The sequence below is a fragment of the Rhinatrema bivittatum genome, chromosome 9 (genome assembly GCF_901001135.1).
Source record: "Rhinatrema bivittatum chromosome 9, aRhiBiv1.1, whole genome shotgun sequence".
NCBI lineage: Eukaryota > Metazoa > Chordata > Amphibia > Gymnophiona > Rhinatrematidae > Rhinatrema > Rhinatrema bivittatum.
This window is the reverse complement of record NC_042623.1, coordinates 180532270-180554980: the sequence shown is the minus strand read 5'-3', so window position 1 is coordinate 180554980 and position 22711 is coordinate 180532270. Positions and strand designations below refer to the sequence as shown.

At 42.5% G+C, this 22711-nt stretch overlaps 1 protein-coding gene across 4 annotated transcripts in view; it reads left to right on the top strand.

Moving 5' to 3' along the window:
* The first annotated feature begins 589 nt into the window (after positions 1-589).
* DVL3 (dishevelled segment polarity protein 3) overlaps positions 590-22711 on the top strand; it is a 148482-nt gene continuing 126360 nt past the window's right edge. For 3 of the 4 annotated variants that reach the window (XM_029615104.1, XM_029615105.1, XM_029615103.1), the window contains exon 1: positions 592-1145. In XM_029615104.1, coding sequence (XP_029470964.1) covers positions 985-1145 — 161 coding nt within the window. In that variant the 5' untranslated portion in view covers positions 592-984. Of the gene's footprint in view, positions 1146-22711 lie in introns of all 4 variants that reach the window. The other variant, XM_029615106.1, reaches the window with a different exon arrangement.

Genomic DNA, 22711 nt, shown 5'->3' with positions numbered 1-22711 from the left:
GTACAGCTCTTCTTCCCCAGGTATCCGTGCCCGGGTACTACAGCTCTTCTTCGCCAGGTATTATTACCCCGGGTACAGCTCTTCTTCCCCAGGTATCCATGCTCGGGTACTACAGCTCTTTTTCCCCAGGTATCCGTGCCCGGGTACTACAGCTCTTCTTCGCCAGGTATTATTACCCGGGTACTACAGCTCTTCTTCCCCAGGTATCCGTGCCCGGGTACTACAGCTCTTCTTCGCCAGGTATTATTACCCCGGGTACAGCTCTTCTTCCCCAGGTATCCGTGCCCGGGTACTACAGCTCTTCTTCGCCAGGTATTATTACCCCGGGTACAGCTCTTCTTCCCCAGGTATCCGTGCCCGGGTACTACAGCTCTTCTTCGCCAGGTATTATTACCCCGGGTACAGCTCTTTTTCCCCAGGTATCCGAGCCCGGGTACTACAGCTATTCTTCGCCAGGTATTATTACCCCGGGTACAGCTCTTCTTCCCCAGGTATCCATGCTCGGGTATTATTATACCGCGAGTAAATCCGCCCTCCTCTCTAGGGGGCGGGGCGAGAGGGCGCGCGCACCTTCCAGTGCTCCGCCTCTTCTCTCCTCGCCCCCTCGCACCTGCGCACTGCACAGAGTCCGGAGCTCCCCGGGAGAGGGGTGGGAGACGCGGGTGCCAGGGCGGCCGGAGGTGGAGCGAGGTTCGGGGGACGCTGCAGCCGCTCTGACACCGAGGATCCGGGCAGGCCGTCCGGACCGCGCGCTCTGTCAGCGGCGCCTCGGGCTTTCCTGGGCCGGAGCTCGGCCTGTCACCCCGGTAGGAGCTGCCGGCACCTGCCGCCTCGGTCGCTACCCCAGGGCCGGGGCCCGGGCCCTTCCCCCCCCCCCCCGCTCTGCATGGAGGAGTTGGCGGGGCGCGTGCCCTGAGCTCTGCTGCTGCTGGGGCAGTTTTTTGCATGACGCCTCCTGCCGGGCCCCCCTGACTGTCCCTGGCCATGGGGGAGACGAAGGTCATTTACCACCTGGACGAGCAGGAGACGCCGTACCTGGTGAAGCTTCCCCTTCCGGCCGAGCGGGTCACCCTCGCCGACTTCAAAGCGGTGCTGAACAAACCCAGCTACAAGTTCTTCTTCAAGTCTATGGACGATGATTTCGGGTGAGTGACAGTACCGGGGGGGGAGGGGGCACAGACCCGTGGAAAGTTTGGAGGTGATGGGCCCCGTGCAGCAGGGGAGCACTTTGCACGCATCCTGCACACTGCAGGATTGGATTGGGCTGCACTCAGAAGTTGCTGTCATTAAGACCTGGCTTGCACGGGCTGCTTGGCATTCGCCCGCTGGTTTCTGACCTGGTACCCTGCCTCACGGTGGATTGCATGATTAACATTGAGGCTGCAGGTATTACGTGTGAGCTGCACACATGAATCATATTTGTTTTTCCAGAATGATGCATATTGGATAGGATCAAGGGCTGCACCCCTGACTATTGTGGTCCCCTCTGACAGAGAACAGCGAGAAACGTGAGGGTGACGGGGTTAAGGCGGCGCAGCAGAGATTGGAGGGTAGGTGAGGCCTAAAACTGACCAGGCTGATGAGAGTAGAAAGAAAGAAGGCTCCAGAGATGGATAATATTCTTTCTGGTCCACTATTTGGGTGATTCAGTGTTAGGCAGGAAGATGCTCCATGACCTCCACATAGGAGCACTTTGACCTTTTAGAAAGAAGCTGAGGGGGGTTTGGACAAAGAGAATGCAGATTGGTGCCAAAGATAATGAAATAATCAAAGCAAAAGGAAAAGTTAAGAATCATAAAAAAAAAAAAAGTGTTGCAAATAGAAAGCTTGGAGATAGAGGGGGATTGTGGCCCTAGGGAGAGAGATGAACTTGAGAAGATTAGACAATTCAGCCTACTAGTTATTGAAGGAGTTTGTTGGTCCTGTTAATTCTTTTGCCACAGAAGCCTGGAAGCAGGCAGATGTCCCTCTTCATAAATGAGGAAATAGGGAGAAAGCTGGTGACTTCAGGCCAATTCTGACCTTGGTGGTAGGAAAACAGATGGAGACACTTCTATTGCATATTTTATTATTTTCCCTCATGCTTTAATTCTAAGGATAGATAGAAACATTTTAAAGCACTATACCTATATATTTGACTTGTATATCGTTTAACCATTTTATTCTTTCCTATTTCTTCCTCTTCACCAAGTTTTGCTACCCTTGTTAATTGTAACTGTACCTTCGGTCACCTCAGTTCTAGTTTGATGTATTTAATGCACTCCCGTTTCATGTAAACCAGCAAGATATGTTCTCATGATTGCCGGTATATAAAAACCTTAAATAAATAAATAAATTAAAAAAATAATCATACATATGGATAAGATCCATGTCACCTTGCATTTAGATTGTATTTTTGAAATATGTAACCAAAACTATTCTGGCACTAAGTAAGATAGCATTTCTTCAGCAGAACATTAAAGGTATGTGCCTCTCTGTAAACCGTTGGGATGGTACACGACTGAACGACAGTATGGAAAAGATTTTAAATAAATAAAGTTTAATAAACAACTTAAAAAGTTTAATGGCGTATCCTGAATCCAGCATGGTTTTAGCAGAGAAAGATCCGGACTCAAATCTGGTCAATGGTTTTGACCGGGGGACTAAAGAATTAGATAAGGGATTTGCTTTTGATGGCGTATACTACAGACCTTCATTTTATTTTCCTTGGGAGTTTATTGGTGCTTATTACAACAAGAACAAAAATATTTACCTGGAAAATCGACTAGTCTTTTTTTTTCTTCCCACTAATTTCTCTCATTTTTGTTGTAATAAACATGGATAAATTCCAATGAGAAATAAAATCCAAAATTGAAGGTCCCTGGTTATATTTAGATTTCAGTAAAGCTTTTGACACTTCCATACAGGCAGTTCATAAATATGCTGAGCAGCCTGAGGTTGGGTCCTAATACAGCGCACTGGGTTAGGAAGTGGTTGAATGATGGGCAACAGAAGGTAATGGTAAATTGGGAGTAATCAGTGGAGTGCCTCAGGGATCCTTCCTGAGTTGTTCTGCTCAGTATTTTTGTAACTGATATTGCAGAGGACTTAGTAGGAAAAGTTTGCCTTTTTGAGTTGGCCGTGAGATATGATGGAATAGAAAGCGTAAGGAGTGCTCAAGAGTTTGGCAGTTAAAATTTGGTGTAAAAATGTAGTCGTGCATTGTGATTGAAGGGATTGAAAAGTATTAGGAGGGGGGAAGAGTTATTGATGTGCACCAGTTAGGAGTGAGATTGCAGGGAGACCGTATTTGATGTCAAGGTAGCAAAACATGATGGGGACGTGGCCAGAGCTGAAGGGGTAACCGATAGAAAAAAAAAAGATGGTGGTAATGCCATTGCTTTTGTCATTGGTGAGACTTACAGCTGGAATATTATGTCCAATTCTGACGCTGGACTTCTAAAAGGATATAGACAGGCCGGAGGCAATCCAGAGAGATAACTGCCAAAATGCTCTATGACCCGAGGGACCTAAATATGTTTCACCTAGAGGAAAAGAGAGAGAGAGACATTGAGAGAGCACATTTTTCAATGGAAAGTAAGTTCTTGAAGAGGTTTGAGGAACCTTTGCGTAGATGAGGAGCAGCATTAGGTGGTGGGAGGGATTAGGCAAATAGAAGGTCCCATTACATTAAATGTCAGGTGGAAATGTTTTCCCTATCATTGGCCCGCCACCCAGACTAAATCAGTTCCGGGCCACTTACAAATCAAAGAAAATCTTTATTATTATTTTTTTCAGCAGAAAACTGGAATATTGACGTCACCTGTTTTTTAATCCGCTGGATGTGGTTGCTTTTTAGCAGTAGGGTAAATACCTTAAGGACTGCCATCGTGTGGCTATTGAAGGAGTCGGGTAGCAAGTTGCGTGGCCATAGTTGGCCGCCTTCATGTTCACTTCCAGCAGCGGGGAGGGAGGTGAGTGACCGAGACCCAGGAGCAGAGCAGGCGCGCCTGCCGTGTTTGGCTCTTTCAGAGGGGCATTGAGCAATGGGCTGGATGTGACCTGCAGGCGGGAGGTCCCCCAACATCATTCATGATATGAGACTCCGAGGGGTATAATCGGCCGCAACACAAGCAAACATTTTTTCCCAGGGGGGGGGGGGGTGGATGCTTGGAAAAGCTTCCTGGGGGAGGTGGTGGAGGACAAAGTAGTAGAAGACAAGAATACTCGAGCACTAGCCAAAACATTTTTAGAAGATGGGGAAAATATTTTTTTCCCTTGTGCTCATTTATTTTGAGGCTTGTTTTTTGCTCTTTCTTTGACTTTTGTCTCAGATTCGTTCCACCGGCCTTGCTCCCAGTTACAGTCTGGCTGGAAGTGCCTGGTTACATAAGACACTGAACTCGGGTGTGCTTTCCCACGACTCCCTGCAGCTTCTCCCAGCTCCACCCTCTCGGGCTCCCCAGGCCGGGCATGCCAGTCTCTATCGCCTGTTCTTACCCTGTTCCTTCCAGGGTATCACAGCTAGGGGGTCAGGTCCTCTCACCCCCCATTGGTGAGCAGGGCTTAAAGTCCCAGGCTGTCCCACTCTATAGCTTTATTTCATCAAACCACATCCGTCTCAAACCCGCTCAGTAAGAAAGTAACTCTCGTCTTAATCCTCCCGCACGCTGCTCACAGTTGCGCCTGCACAGCCTAAGCTTGGCTGCGCTCCGTGCTGCCACCTCAGGCCGTGGTGAACATCCGGGGGTTTGCGCTTCCCCTTTCACCAAGGCTGCAATTACACCTAGCATCCAGCAGTGTTCCCTCGAAGCTCCCGACCTGCAGACTTCACGAGTGCGTCCTCTTCTGCAGGGGTCTCCCATCAGCTCGGGCTCGTCCTCGGGGCTGCTCGACGCCTCCGTCTCCTCTGTCTCTTCATCTGGTTCCTGTTCCTGCCCCGCCCCCCTCCTTCAGAGAAGCTCTCGCCCCTCTCCCACTGCGCCTGGGCTCTCTCTTCCTCCAGAGCCCCCCTGTGCCTTCTGGGAGCTGGAATCCACCTCCTATTCTGATTTCTTTCACGTATTGCGTAATCCTTCACAGATTTCCCTTACAGCCCACTTTCTTCTGTTCACCAGAGGAATGTAATGTCCATCATGTACCTGCCCCGGTTTTTTTTTTAATGAGTCTTCATCTCTGTTTCTTCCCCATTTAACATTTCCTAGGATAAATCGGCAATTTTATGATTCTTACCAGCCCTATGCTACACTTCAAAGTCAAACACTTGTAGGGCCAAATATATTGGCAGGTCAGCCTTGCATGTCCCTGGTGTCCTTTCTACATCAGTGGAGCATGGTCTGTAACCAGTATGAATGGCCCCCCTGGCAGATCATCTCTCAGCTATTCAGTGGCCCATTTAATAGGTCGGCAGTCCTTCTCTATTGTTGCATATAACGTTTACTACTTAGGTATAGCACTAGGGGTTCCCCATTATCCAGCGTCTGAGACAGGACTGCCCCAGCCCCATTTCTGAGGCATCTGCTTGCAGTAGGAAAATCTTTATTGTACAGTACAGGTGCTTGACCTAAGGTCTCCCTGAGGTGGTTAAATGCGGTTTCACACTGAGGTGTCCCCACTCTACCTAGTATAGCTGTCCCTTCTGTGGCAAATCAGTTAAGGGAGAGTTCCTTGACAAAGGACCAATTCAGTGCGAAAAAAAGAAATTATCCATGATCGTGTTATGTTTTTGTATGGATGTGAACCCTGGGCCGAGGTGAGAGGTCTCTGCCCACAGGGTGGGCCTCACCGTCAGCGGGCGCGGTCTCAGTAGCGCAGGACACAGCTGTTGGGCAGAGCCCGCAGTGCGGGAGATGTAAAACACACAGATCTGAGCAATGGGGGTATAACCCAGGGTGAAGTCACTGAAGTGCCATTTCTGAGGCATCTGTTTGCAGTAGGAAAGTCTGTATTGTACAGTACAGGTGCTTGGGCAGGTCAGTTCAGACAAGTGGGTTTTGCATCCCTACCAGCAGTGCCTGCAGTACATGGCAGAGGTATAAAACCTGCAGTCTGTGGGCCACTGCCGGATCTGCACTTCTGTGAGAACCTCTCCTCGCCCGAAGGAGCTGCGGGCCACTTCAGTCACATCACCCTGGGTTATACCCCCATTGCTCAGAACTGCGGGCTCTGCCTTCCTCCCTAACAAAGTCTCTGCCCAACTGCTGTGTCCTGCGCTACTGCTGAGGGTGAGGACCACCCTGTGGGCAGAGACACCTCTCACCTTGGCCCAGGGTTCACATCCATACAAAAACATAACACTATCATGGATATTATTATTATTTTTTTTTTTTTTGCACTGAATTGGTCCTTTGTCAAGGAACATACCAATGTCTGTGTGTGGGTTTTTTTGTTTTCCTCTCTTTATAGTGCAGCTTTTAGTTTTGGTTGCCTCTTTGCTAGTGCAGCTGTTTGTATGTTTGCATGTTATTTGTTTGTTTCTATGTTTGCATGTTATGTTTTGATCTCTTGTATGTTTGCATGTTATATTTGTTTGTTTGCATGTTATATTTGTTTGTTTGCATGTTATATTTGTTTGTTTGCATGTTATGTTTTGATCTCTTGTATGTTTGCATGTTATATTTGTTTGCATGTTATGTTTTGATCTCTTGTATGTTTGCATGTTATGTTTTGATGTCACGATACATGAGATCAGCATAGAGGAAGTGCTAGCCCTGTGAGATTTGACTAATGCAGGGGCCAGCACTCAAAGAGGAGCAGCAGAATGGGCTCCCCTGGTAATAGGTTGCTAAGAGGTGGATAAATGCTATACATTTTGAGAGGGGGGGTTGGGTATGGAGAGAGTCCATTTTGGTTTGGTGACTTCTCTTTCCCTCATGGATTGGTGGGATCTGCTTGTGGAGAAAGGCAGATGGCGTCATTGGGGTGAGGGGAGGGCGGGGGGCCTTGAGCTGGAGAGGATTCAGGCAATCACTTTTTGATGAGAGCATATAACACAATTTAGGGTGAGGCTTTTGCTGTTATATGTATATGGTGATTAAAGGCTGGGACAAGGTCTATATATGTGGATTATGCAACTTTTCCCCCAAAATGTTAAGGGGTTAAATACTCACAGAAAGCGAGGGCTTTTATATCATGAATCGTCTCAGCATAAGACATCCACAGTCCTGTTACAGGAAACTCACTTGGAGAAGAGATATGAGCACTCGATGGCTTCCAGAGACTTCCCACAGATACTTTGCTTCCAGTTCTAAAGAAAGGAAGTAGACGGGTGTTGCTGTCTTTTTTTTTTTTTTTCCCCTCCACATTTCATTTATGAGCTTACTTTCCAATTGGCTCATCCCAAGGCTTGTTTTCTTCTCCTGAAAATTAAAGTTGGTGGGAATTTATATATTATTGTTACCCTTCATGCACCAAATTGTGATCAGGAATGATGTCTGAAGTCTGTGGATCATTATCTTTTAACCCATGCAAAAGGGCCATCACTTAACTCTCCTTCCTCTATTCGAGGACTGAATGGGGCAAGGCGCGCTCTTGCTCTTTTCTTCGAAAAATGGATTCTAGTGGATGTTTGGCGCCAAAGATCTCCGTCTTCTAGAAACTTCACTTTCTACTCGGCATCGCATGGCACGTATTCCCACAGGGGTAATGAATAACATTGCAGGTGCAGAAATTGATAATATAACATGGTCAGATCATGCGCCCATTTGGGTAGAAATACAGTTTAATTATGACACAGGACAACGTTTTTGGCACTTGAATGAAGTTTATTGGGGGACGACTTTGTCTTACTGTGACAGAGCGATTACAAGATTATTTCCAGTTTAATAATCAGGGCACTGTTTCCCTGGGGATGGTGCGGGACTGTTCCAAGGCTATAGTGAGGGGGTTGATGATTTCCCAAGCATCCTATACAAAGAAAGAAAAGGAGACAGTCAGGAAGGCTATTTTAGATAAAATTGCTGCCCTGTCTCAATTGTATAAATCTTTTTCCCCACAGATTCTGACAAAGCTAAATCTGGCCCGTGATGAACTCGGTTCCTTCGATTTTGACACTGTGGTCCATCATTTAGATATTAAACAATCTTTTTATGACTGGGCAGTGAGGCAGTTACTTAGCTCAGAGGCTGAAAACCATCACAACTCAGTGCTTTATTGCCAAGGTAAAGAAACTGCGAGGGAAATTCTTTCACTCAACGCACAATAAAGCTCTGGAATTTGTTGCCAGAGGATGTGGTTAGTGCAGTTAGTGGAGCTGGGTTTAAAAAAGGTTTGGATAAGTTCTTGGAGGAGAAGTCCATTAACGGCTATTAATCAATTTTACTTGGGGAATAGCCACTGCTATTAATTGCATCAGTAGCTTGGGTTCTTCTTAGTTTTTGGGTAATTGCCAGGTTCTTATGGTCTGGTTTGGCCTCTGTTGGAAACAGGATGGTGGGCTTGATGGACCCTTGGTCTGACCCAGCATGGCAATTTCTTATATTCTTATGTTCTTATTAATATTATTACAACTTCTTCTGAGATTCGGCAGTATTTTTCTCAATTTTATGCTTAGATATTTGGCAAGGATTCTTCAATTGTAGAGGATAATATTGACTCTTACCTTGAGTCAATATCTCTGCTGGCATTGACTTGAAGACCAACAATCATATTTAGTGCTATTAACACTGTTGAGATTATTCAGGTTATTGAAAGTGGGCAAATCATAGCATGGATTCACTGCATGCTATTATAAATGGTTTTCCCACATTCCCATTGGCTGCCATATAAGAGAGAGACTCCTAGTGAACTCTAACTAGGAGTTAGAGTTCACTAGTTCAGTTATAGTTTAAACGTGGATGTGACCCAACTTTATGTGGATTGTATAGGCCCATTTCCCTAATAAAGTCAGATCTAAAAATTTTGGCGAGAGTTTTAGTCCACTGAGACCAAGCTGATTTTATTCCTAAGAGAATGGCTGCGGATAACATCCGCAAAATCGTGGAGGCACAAATAGAGAAGATTACATTCTCTAGTCCTTACTGTAGGCGCTGAAAAAGCATTTGTTATGGCGCCCTAGCCATATATGTTAAAACTGTGGGGAAAAAAATGGAATTTGGGCCTTTCTTCTTGGTTCTGGTTAGAAGGCTTTATGAGGAGCCATGGCATGTGTGGAAGATAACAGGGCATATGGAAAGAGTTTTGCAGTAGGGAGGGGCACCAGACTGGGGTTTCCTTTATCCCCGCTTTTATTTGTGTTATTCCTGGAACCCTTTGCTATCAGAATAAGAGCAGCCCCACACATTATGGGTATTCAGCATGGAGATACTCCTCTCAAATTATCTTTATTCGCTGATGTATTGTTTACATTGACTAATCCAGGTTCATCCCTGGAGGGCATTGTGCAGGAAATGACCCAGTTCAGCTCAGTTTCGGGTTTCAGGATTAACCTGGACAAATCAGAAATTTTGAATATTAGTTGATATCGCTGGGGTTGAATTTCTTAAACACTTTTCGTTTAAGGTGGGCTAAACAAAATTAAGTATTTAGGCGCAATTGCGTGGAGGAGCTGTTTGATCTGAATTATATCCCCTTGCTCAAAAATATTGTAAAAGACTTGGGGGGGAAAATGGGCAGGTTTATGGTTTTTTCATGGCTGGGTGAGATGATGATCATCAATACTTTACTTAGACTTTTATATTTATTCATGGCAACACCGGTTTATATCTCTTCAGCAACTCCTGAGATCCTGGCAAAAGGAGATTTCTGATTTCATATGGAGAAGGCTGCCTCCCAGGGGGTTGGGTGATGTTTCTACCTAAGCTTAGGGCAGGTTTGGGGGTACGCAATGTGATACGGTATTATGGTGCTTCCCAGTTGAGAGCTATGGTTGGCTGGCATAAGAAAGTCAATGTGAAACATGGGTAACTTTGGAGCAATCACTGTTAGGTGGAAAAATGCCCATTAATGTGGCAACCTGAGCAGACTTGGAGGAAAATGTGTTGCATGCCATACACCATAAGCACTATCCTGAAAGTATGAGCCCAACGGAGAGAGAAACTGAGAGGCAGGCATAGCTACTTCTCTTTCCCATGTTTTTCATATTATAGAGGTAGCGGCTGGAACACACTCTCGGATCTCTGAGAGGTGGAAGGATATGGAGATTTCTTGCTTTCGGCACTTGTTGGAGGGTGGGAATCTTTTAGGTTTCATTGAAATAGTTCAGAAGTATGATTTATCAGCCTCTGACTTTCTAGTGAGACATTCTTCTGTTCCATTAAAGTTTTGGTATCATTAGCCTATGATAAACTATTGTGACAAGGCTGATATTTTAAGAAGGGTTACCTAAAAATTATAGAAGTTATTTAATGGGGCACCTTTAGTGCTTCCCAGTTATACTCAAGCTCGGGATAGGGATTTGGGATCACCTCCGAGTATAGAAGAGTGGGATTTAGCTTTCTTCATGCGGGCAAATGATCCACTTCAGTTATGCTAAAGGAAAATGGATACAGTGTGTTAATAAGATGGTAAATTACGCCAGAGCAATGGCATGAAATGTTCTCCTGCGTGGACGGCAAGTGAGGAGAGTTGGGATGGGTTTTTTCATATAGGGTAGGAATGTGGGTTGATCCGTGACTTTTGGAAGCAGGCACTATTGTGGATTTCGCAGGGGATGGGGGTTGGGCATATTTTTCATATAGGGTGGGAATGTGAGTTGATCCGTGACTTTTGTGCATTTCGCAGGTGATTGGGGTTGGGCATGTTTTTCAACCCAAACACAATTTCCCAGTTTTAGGAATTGAGAAACCGCTGCAGAAGTTTTGTCAGCAAATCTTTATTGTAGCTAGATGTGTGCTTGCTGCCAATTGGAAAAGGCTACTTCCACATTAAAAGCAGTGCACTTAGAGTGTATAGATATTGTCTAGAAACATACCGTTTCTAAATATGAAAAAGCCTGGTCAGCCTATGTAATATGGTGGGAAAAAGTCAGCTAAGAATGATTCTAGTTTATAATTCTGGTGGGAAGAGGGCATTTCTGTATCTTTCTGCTTTTTACTCTTTTATTTTGGGGGCCCTTTCCCTGGTGACTTCCTGGGGGTTCTTGTCACAGCAATTATAATGAGTTTTGCTTATATAGTAAATGGCTGTTAATGTGAAGTTCTGACCTCCGTATATTTCCGACATGTATTTCATCCTTAAAATGCAGTTTGTTTTCTATATTATGCTCCTAGAAAAGGGGGTGCGTGGGTGGGGTGGGGAACGGGTTTTTCTCTATATGTACTGCATTTTATTTGTGTTTTATTTGTATTATGAGTGTTAACAATAAAAAAAAATTTTTGAATTGAAAAAGAAAGGGGAGATAGTGCTAAAATGAGGAAATTAGGGGAAAAAAACCTATAATGAGTGGCCAAGGTTAAAAGTTTGCATGAGCCATAGGCATTGGTTTAAAAAAAAAAAAAAAAAAGCAAGCCATCTTGGAAACCCAGACAAAAAGTATTCCATGCATTAAAAAACTTTTGAAGGAAGACCAAAGGACTGCCAGCCTTGTTTAATGGGGAGGAGAAAAAAGGTCGTTAAATTTAAAAAAAAAAAAAAGGAAGGCAGACCTAAATAAGAAAAACAGGCAACAGCAAAAGCACTGGCAGGATAAATGTAAAATGGTTGTAAGAGAAGCCAAGAGAGAATTTGAAAGAAGCTTTCCATTAAGGTAAAAACGAATACAAACTTTTTCAAGTACTTACGAGGGCAAAAATCTGTGAGGGGTTCATTTGGAACGCTAGATAACCACAGGGGTAAAGGAAATAGTCAAAAGACTAAAAGAAATAATTTGCCTCTGTTTTACTTAGCAGGATTTTGGGGACATAACCCACTTTTCAAACATTATCTGATGGTGATGGTTCTGAGCAGCTGAAACACATCACTGTCCGACTGAGCCGGACAGGGGATCTCCGAGGGGCTGCTAGGGATTCTAGAACCGAGCAGCCTAGATGAGCTGTATGACCTTCTTTTAATTCCAATTTTCCAAATCATTTTTATTATGACACACCAAAACAAGCAATGCAACAATAATATCCAAACACAAAAACAAGGAGAGGGAAAAATATCTTTCCAATCAAAATGTTATGAAAAAATATTTTTTTTCAAATTTTATATAAGGAGAACGGTAACATAGAATCAAAGTGCCTATCAGTTTCAATCCACATAGGGCCCCAGACAGTATCAGCTTTTATGGCACCATAAATTTTAATCACGAACCATCTCCCTTATATGATTTGATTTAATTTTCTGTTTTATGAACTATTAAATACCTAAAATGCATGAATGTTTTATTTTAATTGTAACCTCTAATTGCTTAAAATTCAAATACTTAGCTCATATATCCGGCGTATGAATGTGCTATTTTGACCTCTTCGTATCACCATAACCTTCTGTGGAACCAAATAGTTCTCAAGGCGCCATTGTTAAATTCACTCTGTATGGTGATACGAAGAGGTTTTGGCGTAATGACAGAGTTTGATTAAAAATATCCCCTGATGAAGGCTAGTTTAGCTGAAACATGGTCCGTGTTGGGAACAATTTATGAATAATTGGATTGATACAGTGTCAAAATAGCACATTCATACATATAGTTGCGATGGAGAAGGTACAGAGAGGACGACCAAAATGATAAAGGGGATGGAACAGCTCCCCTATGAGGAAAGACTAAAGAGGTTAGGGCTGTTCAGCTTGGAGAAGAGACGGCTGAGGGGGGATATGATAGAGGTCTACAAAATCATGAAAGGACTTGAACGGGTAAATGTGAATCTGTTATTTACTCTTTTGGATAACACAAGGACTAGGAGGCACGCCATGAAATTAGCAAGTAGCTCATTTAAAATAAATCAAAGAAAATACTTTTTCACTCAATGCATAATTAAGCTCTGGAATTTGTTGCCAGGGGATGTGGTTAGTGCAGTTAGTGTAGCTGGGTTTAAAAAAGGTTTGGATAAGTTCCTAGAGCAGAAGTCCATAAACTGCTATTAATCAATAAGGATTAGTAACTTGGGATCTATTCATTTAATGTTTGGGTACTTGCCAGGTACTTGTGACTTGGTTGACCTCAGTTGGACACAGTTGGAGAGTTTCTTTGTATTACATACTATTAGGCAACCTGGGCAGTTTGATCAGTCAAGATTGGAGTCAATGTATTTTGTTCCAGAAATCCCAATCTCCCTTAGGCGATTCAAGAGGATACTGTGGTCAGTGGTGTTGAATACTGACGATATATCCAAAAGAATTAGAATGTAACTATTGCCAGCATCCATCTGTCTTCTAAGAAAATCAGCTAGGGAAATCAGTAAGGTTTCAGTGCTCAGTGTTTGCATGAAACCAAACAGATATGGATTAAGCACCTGACATTCTTCTACAAATGCAGTCAACTGTGCTAAGACAATGGACTCAAGTAGTTTAGATGGAAATAGCAAGAAGAAAATAGGCCTATAATTTACATCTGAGGGATGCTTCTTTAAAATGGGCTTAATGCCTGCTTGAGGCTGGTTAAGGATAGATTGATCAGTGATACCAGGGAAGGTGCAATTGTGTATCTGATAGATTTTAAAACTACCATTTTTATTTATTTATTTATTTGGACATTTTATATACTCCCGATGTCATGACGACCAGCCAGCGGCGACCCAATTAACGGCGCGATTCCACCAGGCGCTGTTATAGAGGGGCAGCCCACTACCATCGGGCACTTAAAGAAAACTACATCTTGTGAGAAAAAGACACAAAAAAATAGTAAAAATGAACTGAGATGTGCTCCCCTTCGTGCTAACCTTTGTGCTCCTTCTAATATAATTATGTTTATGTTAATAATTTAACTTTTATTAATGTTGTTTAGCTTTTTGCTTTGTTTAAAATTATTTCATTATTGACGTTTAAATGTATTAGACTAAGGAATTTTACTTCCTGCTTATTCTGTTTCATTGTAAACCGGTTTGATATGCATTTTATGCAGGAAAATCGGTATAAAAAAACTAAAAAAAACCCTAAAATAAAATAAATAAATATACCATCATTCCATGTAATTATCACAACGGTTTACAGCAGTAACATTCATAATTATTAATTGACATACCTTGATGGTTTACATAGGTGTAGTATTCATAAGCATGGGTTAACCTGTCTCAAATGAAATGAAATGTTCCAGTACATCTTAAATTGCTTACTCAAGATCTAAGACTTAAGGCAAGTTATAAAGGAAAATAATATAACAAATATCACATAATTGTCTGCACATTGTTTAAGATTATGTTCTCTCATGTTTTATTCCTAATGCTGCAATTAATATCTCTTGTCTATCTTGTTGAAATTTTTATTCTGATGTTTTTAAGTTGGTTATTAAAAGCATATAACCTATGTTTTTAGTTCATATTTAAATCTCTTTCTATCTGGTATCACACACAACATCTTGGTTAGAGAATTCCAAAGCGTTGGACCTGCTATGGAAAACACACAATCTTACTTGAGTCAGATGTGTACTCCGTATAGTGGGAACCATTAATATTCCTTTATTTTTAGATCTTAGTGTTTGCTGAGGAATGTATTGTAATGTCACACCGATCAGACCAGCATTATTAGAATGAATGATTTTAAACATTAACAATACTTTATAATAGATTCGGGATTGTACAGGCAGCCAGTGCAGCTCGATCAGTGACGCTGTTATGTGATCAAATTTCCTGGTTCCTAATAAGTCTAGCTGAGGCATTTTGTAATAGTTGTAATGGTTTCAAGAGACGTGGGAAGACTGAGTGATAGAGTTATAGTGCTCTATATTTGAGAAAATGAATTTGCAATACCATACTGAAGTCTTCAAAAGTTAATAAAGGTTTCAACCGATGTAGTATACGTAAGTTGGCATAACCTGTATTAATTAATTTATTGATGTGCTTTTTCATAGTAAGGTTTTCATCCAGTTGGATACCTAAATTCCGTACTTGGCTTGAGGGAGTAATTTCAAAAGAATCCAAGTCTAGGACCGGAAGTTTAAGTTTAGAAGGATTTCTTCTTAACCAAATGACTTCAGTTTTTCTAGGGTTTAGTATTAGTTTAAGACGAGAGAGTTCTTGCTGTATTGCTTTCAAATAGGTCAATAGGGTCAATACTGTATTTTCAAATGATTTAGAGAATGGGATGTAAAATTGTATGTAGTCAGCATATAAGAAGAGAGAAATTCCTAAATCCGCCAGTAATTTGCACAGTGGGAGCATATAAATATTGAATAGTGTTGCCGAGAGAGCTGAATCTTGAGAGACATCTGTATCAGTATGGAAAATATCAGATACGTGATTGCCCAATTTGATTTGGAATGACCTATTGGATAGGAAGGAAGAGAACCATCTAAGAACACTACCTTTGAGCCCAATGTTGCTCAGCTATTGGCATAATAGGATATGTGTCAAAGGCGGCTGTTCAAACAGTTTGCACAAGAAAATAAGATTCATCAGAATCAAGCCCTTGTAAAACAGAGTCCATTAACGAGAGGAATAAAGTCTCGGTTGAACGATGTTTCCTAAATCCAAATTGATTAGGGAAAAAAATATCTTGGTCTTCCAAATGATTTACAAGTTGAGATAATGCCACTATTTCCAGTAGTTTTGAGAGAAAAGATATGGACCTATTGTTGTCCCAGTCAATTCTACCGGTTTTATTTTTTAGAATCTGCTTTATCACAGCTTGCTTTAACCCAGATGGTATGATTTCTTCTGAGAGAGAGATTGATTAAAGTTGTGATAATCGGAGTGATAACACTTTGTACTTGTTTCAGGGAACTGACTGGAATTGGATCACTTGGATGAATAGCAGGGTTAATTTTGGCAATATTTTGGCTAATTTCAGGATTAGATACTCTGACAGACAGTCCTTTTAACCAGGCCATGTGAGTCTTCAGAGGCTCTTGCAAGAGAACAGTCAGGGAGATGTTTTCGACCTATTAATTTTATCTAAGAAAGATGTGACATACTCATTGCAAGCAGTATTTGAGAAGTTATAGTTTGACGGGTCCTTAATTAAATTTAACAAAGAGTTTTTTTAACCAGTCATTTATTTGCTGATTTATACCTATGAATGTTGTTATTGTAAATTGTTGTGATTTTTACATGGAATAATGGTATATAAAATGTCTAAATAAATAAATAGTATAGAATGAAATATTTATTTATTTATTTTATTTATTTAAGGTTTTTATATACCGGCATTCATGAAGCAATCACATCATGCTGGTTTACAAATAAACAGGGGTGCAATAAATACATCAAAACAGAAATAACGTGTCGAAGAAAGCAGTTACAATTAACAAGGACTATTGAACTGGGATCAGAGGAAATAAAGATACTTTAGCAGAGACTAAATTATATACAAGGAGATGAGGTACAGCTGCTGTGTTGGATATGTTGATGGCGAGATGCATTTAATTTAATTTAATATTACTCCATGAATCTGTTTGCATGGTATTGTTAGGAGAGATCTATATTTTCCTAGGGATTCAGATGACTTAAATTTCCGCCATTGTTTCTCTAATTTCCTGAGGGTCTGTTTGCTTTGTCTTAAATTATCATCTTATGTTTGGAAGTATTCCTTTATTAATAGTTTTTGTCTGGAATGGGCTGAGGTTTTTGGGTATGTCATTGACAGTCTGATCCCAGGAATCAAATGCTGAGGAGACATTCAGGGAGCTTATTTTCTATTGATTCTGAAAGTACCTCCATGTCTCTCTTTTTCCTCAAGGTAAAAGTATGATTTGTATCTATACTTATATGAGTAGGGTTGAGGATGGTGATTTCCACCTGTATTAATCGGTGATCAGACCAGGGCAATATGGTGTTAGACAGTTACTGGTATTAGGTGTAGAATATGTCTTGCTTTATGAGTAGCTCTAGGAACAAATTGAGACCACCCCAAGGCATCAATTGTCTCTAAAAACGTATCACAGGCTGTCCTTCTAGGCATTTTATTTACATGAAGGTTGACGTCTCCTACAATTAAGGTAGAGTCTGGTGATTGAACTATTCACTAAGGTGTTTCCATCAGTGGTAAGAAATGTTTTTGTAGTATACCTGGGGGACAGTAGACTAGACCTATGTTCAATTGAGATTTTAGAACCACCACCTCATAGGGAGGGTTAATTTCTACTTTTGAAGGGTACTAGCTTAAGTTCTTTTCTGCTAACTATTAGTAAACCCCTATCTTTTTGTTTGTGTGGGGAAATGAAATACATCACAGGATGAGAAAGTTGGTTTAAGAGGACATTATCTTTGTCAGTAAGCCAGGTTTCAGAGATGGATTTAAATCCTCTAACAGGTCATTAATCAGAGAGATTTTGTTGTCAGAGACTGAGCATTTAACGGAAGCATAGTAAACAATTAAGCACGATGAGATAACAGAGGAGTTATTACTTATCATCGGACAGGCCACATTAGTGCTCCTTCTTAGCTTCTTTCTGGGGATTCGTCTCAGATCTCCATAGGAACCCCCAGCCTAGATTAGGCTCAGTGAAGCACATCTGATCCATGATTTTTGCAAAGAGGCCAAGGACTCTACCAAGTAAGCACTTCAGGACTACACTTTGGGTCACCGCCGGTCTTTAACAGGCCCTGCAACCTCTGCTGGAGTCAGTGGGCAGTCCTTGCGGCACCGGCTTCTCCCTGCTAGTGCCGGGGGGAGGGGGGCTCACCTGTCATGACGGTGCCTCTGCCGTTCCCCGCTGCTCGGCCAGTGGAGGAGGCCGTCAGTCTGGTGCTTGGTTGGTGGAGGGGCCTTCGACCTCGCCACCAGCCTTTAACAGGCCTGCTGCCTCCCTGCAACCTCTGCTGGAGTCTGCTGGTAGTTATTAAGAGGAGAGTGGTAACTTGGGGCGGTTGCAGCTTGGGAAACAGCCTGTTGGATAAAAGGGAGGCAGACTCTGGCTCTTTCCTTGTATACAATTTTATTTATAGAGCAAAACAAAACAGAAAGAAAACTGCTCATCTTGCAGTGCTGGGTAGGAGCAAATTCAAACGTAATTGGTCTTTGCATACGTTGGCTTCCTGAGGCCTGTCTAACCCTTCTGGGCCCTCACTCCCTATAGTATGGTGAGGGGAGTCTCCCTTCACCCAGAATCCCTTGCAGGGCTGATCCTTAAGGAGGACTCGGTTAGATAGCTGTGCCCGGTCCCTTAAGGTGGTTTGAGGGGGTTTCCTGTACACTCCCTCACAAGGACAATACGATGGTTTAATTTTTGCAATCACAGACGTGATTTCTTTGAGACACTTTCAAAATCGGACTGAGTAGAGACAGAAAACATTGGAGATGTTAGTGTGCCAACTAAGCACGTTTGCAAAGGTGAAGGTTAAGCTTGAAATTTTGGTGACAAAACCATTCATATTAGTCAGTGTTTAGATTAGTTGGGCAGCTTAGGGACTCTGAGGATCAAGACTGTGCAGGACTAGTAAGGTTTTGGACAATCTTAAGTTCACAACTATTGAAGCTTGCTGATTAAATGCACGTTTCATATTATAGTTCTTTTTGGCTTCAGCTAGTTTGATTTTGTAGTCTGCGAGTGTGTGTTTGAAGATGAGTGCTTCTTTAGAAGGATATTAGATATTCAGGTAGTAAATACTAAGACTTCCAAAGGGCAGAGTCCTCTGTTAGTTACTATCTCCTTTAGTGGCTGTCTTATATACACAAATGACGCAGTGATACGTGGTAACATGGTAAATAAGGGCAGAAAAAGGCCAAAGTGTGCCACCTCATCTACCCAGCTGAGCTTCATCTGCTTTGGGGTAGATGCACATGTAAATTCCCATATGCAACCCAATAACGCCTTTACCATGTCTTCTGCTGTTCTTTTAAACCAATGTCCTACCACTGCCTTCCAAATCCGTCCCAAGCATGCCCCAAATCCACCGCATCTACTACTTGGTCATGTCAGACTTTGACATCTTCCTCTTAGATTCTTACGGAAACCAATAATTAAGCAAACACTGTCTTATTACCAAGTTTTATAATAATCCCCACACAGCCCACTAATGTTGGTGATGCTATGATAAGGAGAGATCCAGCTGCACTTAAGGTTTTAACCATGATTCTTCCATGTAGATCACTCTAGCCTTCTAGCAAGCCTGACACTGTTGTACCACTGCTATTTGTGGTTATAACTGTCCCTCTATGCAGGATACTCCTCTGCCTTGGAAGCACAAAGCAGACCTATTTCACAAAGAAAACATGGCAAGCAAAGTACCACAGACACATCTGGGTTTTAGCACAGGAATAAAGTTTATGTGCTCCACAAGTGATCCAGCCAACCGAGCCTGTTGCTGAGTGGCACCAACAATTTAGTCCCGTTCGGGACCCTGGTGCCGACTGAAATCTGTAGCAGAAGCAACTCCTCAGTTGCAGGCTTGCAGGGGGAGAAGTGGAGCAGAGTATGGGCCTTGGATGAATTGGAATTGCCGTCTTAGTGCTCTGTCTTGCTTATGGCACTGTGCTGCCTTGGTAGTTTACTGGTTATACTTGTAAGATTACTTCTTCACTACTAACATATCATTAAGCTAATTAGGACAATTTAACTGTGTTGCTTATGCTGTATTTCAAATGGTATTGAGCAGATTTTGGTGAAGCTTTCACTCATTGCTCCAGGCACTGGTGTGTTCTTTGATCCTTGTTGACAGCGTTTTGCACCCATTATTATATACTATTATAGTGCAAAACTGAGAGATGCCAAAAATTACATTTATTAAGCAGTTAGATTTTTGCAACAGACTTTGTTTAGTTTTTGTGTGTTGTGGTTTGATATGACTGGTTTTGATATATTTCTGCTTTGAGCTTTGGTGAAAACAGTATAGAAGTTTTACTAATCAGAAATAGAAATTTGTTGTCAAAAGAATCTGTTTGGTGGCAAAAATCTTAACACAGTAGATCAGGATAATATTGCATTTTACCGTTTGGTTAAACTAGAAGTGTAGCCCAGTCTGTTTGGCAGGCTACACACTCCTTGTGTTGACCAGCTGGTTGGTTGAGGTGGCCACATCTTGAATGCTGTATGCAGTTCTGGTTGTCCTTTCTCAAGAAAGATATAGTGCAGCTAAAAAAAAACCCCAAAAACTGCAGAGGAGGGCAACAAAAATGATGAAAGTGATGGAATGGCTCTTTTATGAAGAAAGGCTAACCAGGTTAGGACTCCTGAGCTTTGAGGAGAAGGGACATATAAAGGTGGTTGGGCCTACGCTGTAGAATGCCCTTCCTGAAGCATTACATGCCTGTGGGGATATAAAAGGGTTTAGGAAGCTTCTCACATGGGACTTAATGTACTGTTTGTGTAATTTTTAATGCTATTTGAATGTTTTATCTGTTTTAATTTATTAAATGTATTTTATTGTTTTAAACTGCTTAGTACATTTTGGTTATAAGCGGTATAGAAACATTTTTAAATACATTTTTTTTAATTATAAAATCACGAGTAGGGGTGGAACAACTTAATAGGGAACGGTTATTTACCTTTTGAAATAGTACTAGGACTAGGGGACACTCCATGAAACTAGCAGGCAGCAAAGTTAAAACAAACTGGTGAAAGAGTTCTTTTCACTCGGTAAGTGGTGGAATTTGTTGCCAGAGGATGTGGTCAAGGCGTGTGAGCATAGTTGGGTTCAGAGGGTCCTGAAAGAAACCTCCATAACAGTGATTAGCCTGGTAGACTTGGTGAAAGTCTCTGCTTATCCTTGGGAGCAAGCAACCAGGAATTGGATAGTGGGATCTACCACATACTTCTAACGACCTGGCTGGCCGCTGTTGGAGACAGGATGCTGAGCTTATGTTCTTATGTCTTAACCATCTGGAAAGGTCACGGGAAGCTTCTCGACATTCTGCACCTTCCAAGCCACTCTCTTTTTCACATTGTACATAGCTCTCAAGTTTCAAAATTTTCTTCCTCCCTTCCAACCACCATCTCTCTCTCCCTGAGGTCATCTCACCCTCGTTGCAGTCGTCGCACAACCAATTCTCTTCCTTCGCCTCTTAGTCGGAGATTAATGCCAGACAAAATTCAGTTTACTGTAAACTCCACTAAATGTCAAATTGCCCTAATGATTATGTTCTATGAATATTCAAAACAATGGAGAAAAAGACTTCAGATGCCAACGTGCAAGGAGATTAGTTTGTAAACTTTGAGCAAATATAACATGCTGCCGACCCGCAGGGTATTGCGCAGCTCTGAGTCCTGCATGGTTGCTGGCATCCTGATGCCCTGATGTATCCTGCAGCTCTGTCTAGGGCCCTCGCCCAGTGCCCAAGGTTTCCTGTGGGTGTGCCCTGGTGACATCGTTACTACTCTGCCAGTCCTTGCAGCCAGTGCTTCCGTGCATCCCTGATCTTTTTCTTCCCTCTCTCCTGTGACCCAGCCTGATTCCTGACTCCCTTGTCTTCTGCCTGCCTCCTGACATTGCACAGATTCTGCCTGGCTGACGCGCTCCAGCCTCCTGATTCTGTTCTGGGGCCTTGGGTCCACTCCCTAGTCAGTCAGAAAAACCTCCAAATTCAGATATCAAGTGTGGCAAAAATGCAATACAGCTTCTTAATATGAAAAAATCATTCATCCGTTCTTGTTTAGATGAGTGATATGTGAAAATACCCCCAAAATTTAAATTGAATAAGTGGATTTAAACATGAAGAGCTCCAGAACTGGAAGAGCTCTAGAATGGCAGCTGCAGTAGGATGACATCAATTTCGAAGGCTGAAAACAAAAAAAACAAACCCTGGTGCATTGAAAAATCAAACATTTTAAAAATATTTTCAAAGTGCGACTCGTACATGAAGGGTGTTCAGTTCATAATATCACACAATTTTGCTGTGGCAGACTGCCTACAACACACAGACACACAGTACAGTGCATTTTCTATGAAAGCCAGCCAACGGTGCTCTCAGAATCGAACTGCTTGACCATCCCTCCTCTTCTTTACTCGTGTTTACTACCCTACTTCCAATAAGCTCGTTGACGTTCCTAACCTCTCTATTGCTCATTTCCTCCATCTTATTTTGCTTGAGACCTGGCTGTCCTCTGAGGATGGTGCTTCGTTTCTTTCTTTCTGTGGTGGTTTATCTTTTCTTCCATCTGCTGGGGTGGTAGTGTTGGGCTGCCGCTGTCCTACTTCCTGCTAATTTCAGCTTCTCCTTCCTTCTCTCTCTCTCTTCTTTAGAGGTCCTCTCCACCTGTTCACATTACTGGCTGTCATAAGTCCCTCTCTCACTTCCTCACTAATTTTGACTCCTGGCTTTCCTGCTGCCTTGAACCAGCTTCCTTTTCCCTTGTTCATGAGAACTTTAACTTCCAAGCTGGTGCCTCAAAGTGCCTTGTTTTAATCTGCTCAGTCTACCACCTCCAACTCTGCTCTGCCATGGCCGCTGTTCTCTCTCTCTTTTTCTCAAGCTTCTCCTCCTGTGTTCAACCCCTCTCTGGCAATCGTCTGATAACCACCCATTCCCATAGTCTCCTCCACAGCAGGTACCTACTGCTACGCACTGTCCCCCCATTCATACCTCACGTGCATTAACACCCCCGAGCTCAGATCCATCAGGCGTGCACCACACGCACTGCTAAACCCAGGGAAAAACACAAAGGACTCAAAATGTTAATAAAAAGGAATATTATTTTATACAAATAACAGTTCCCCCTTCACAGAAAGCAGGTGGGAAGGAGCACGGTGGGCATTCTTTGTCTAGGCGGGACCAGGCCAGCCAGTCC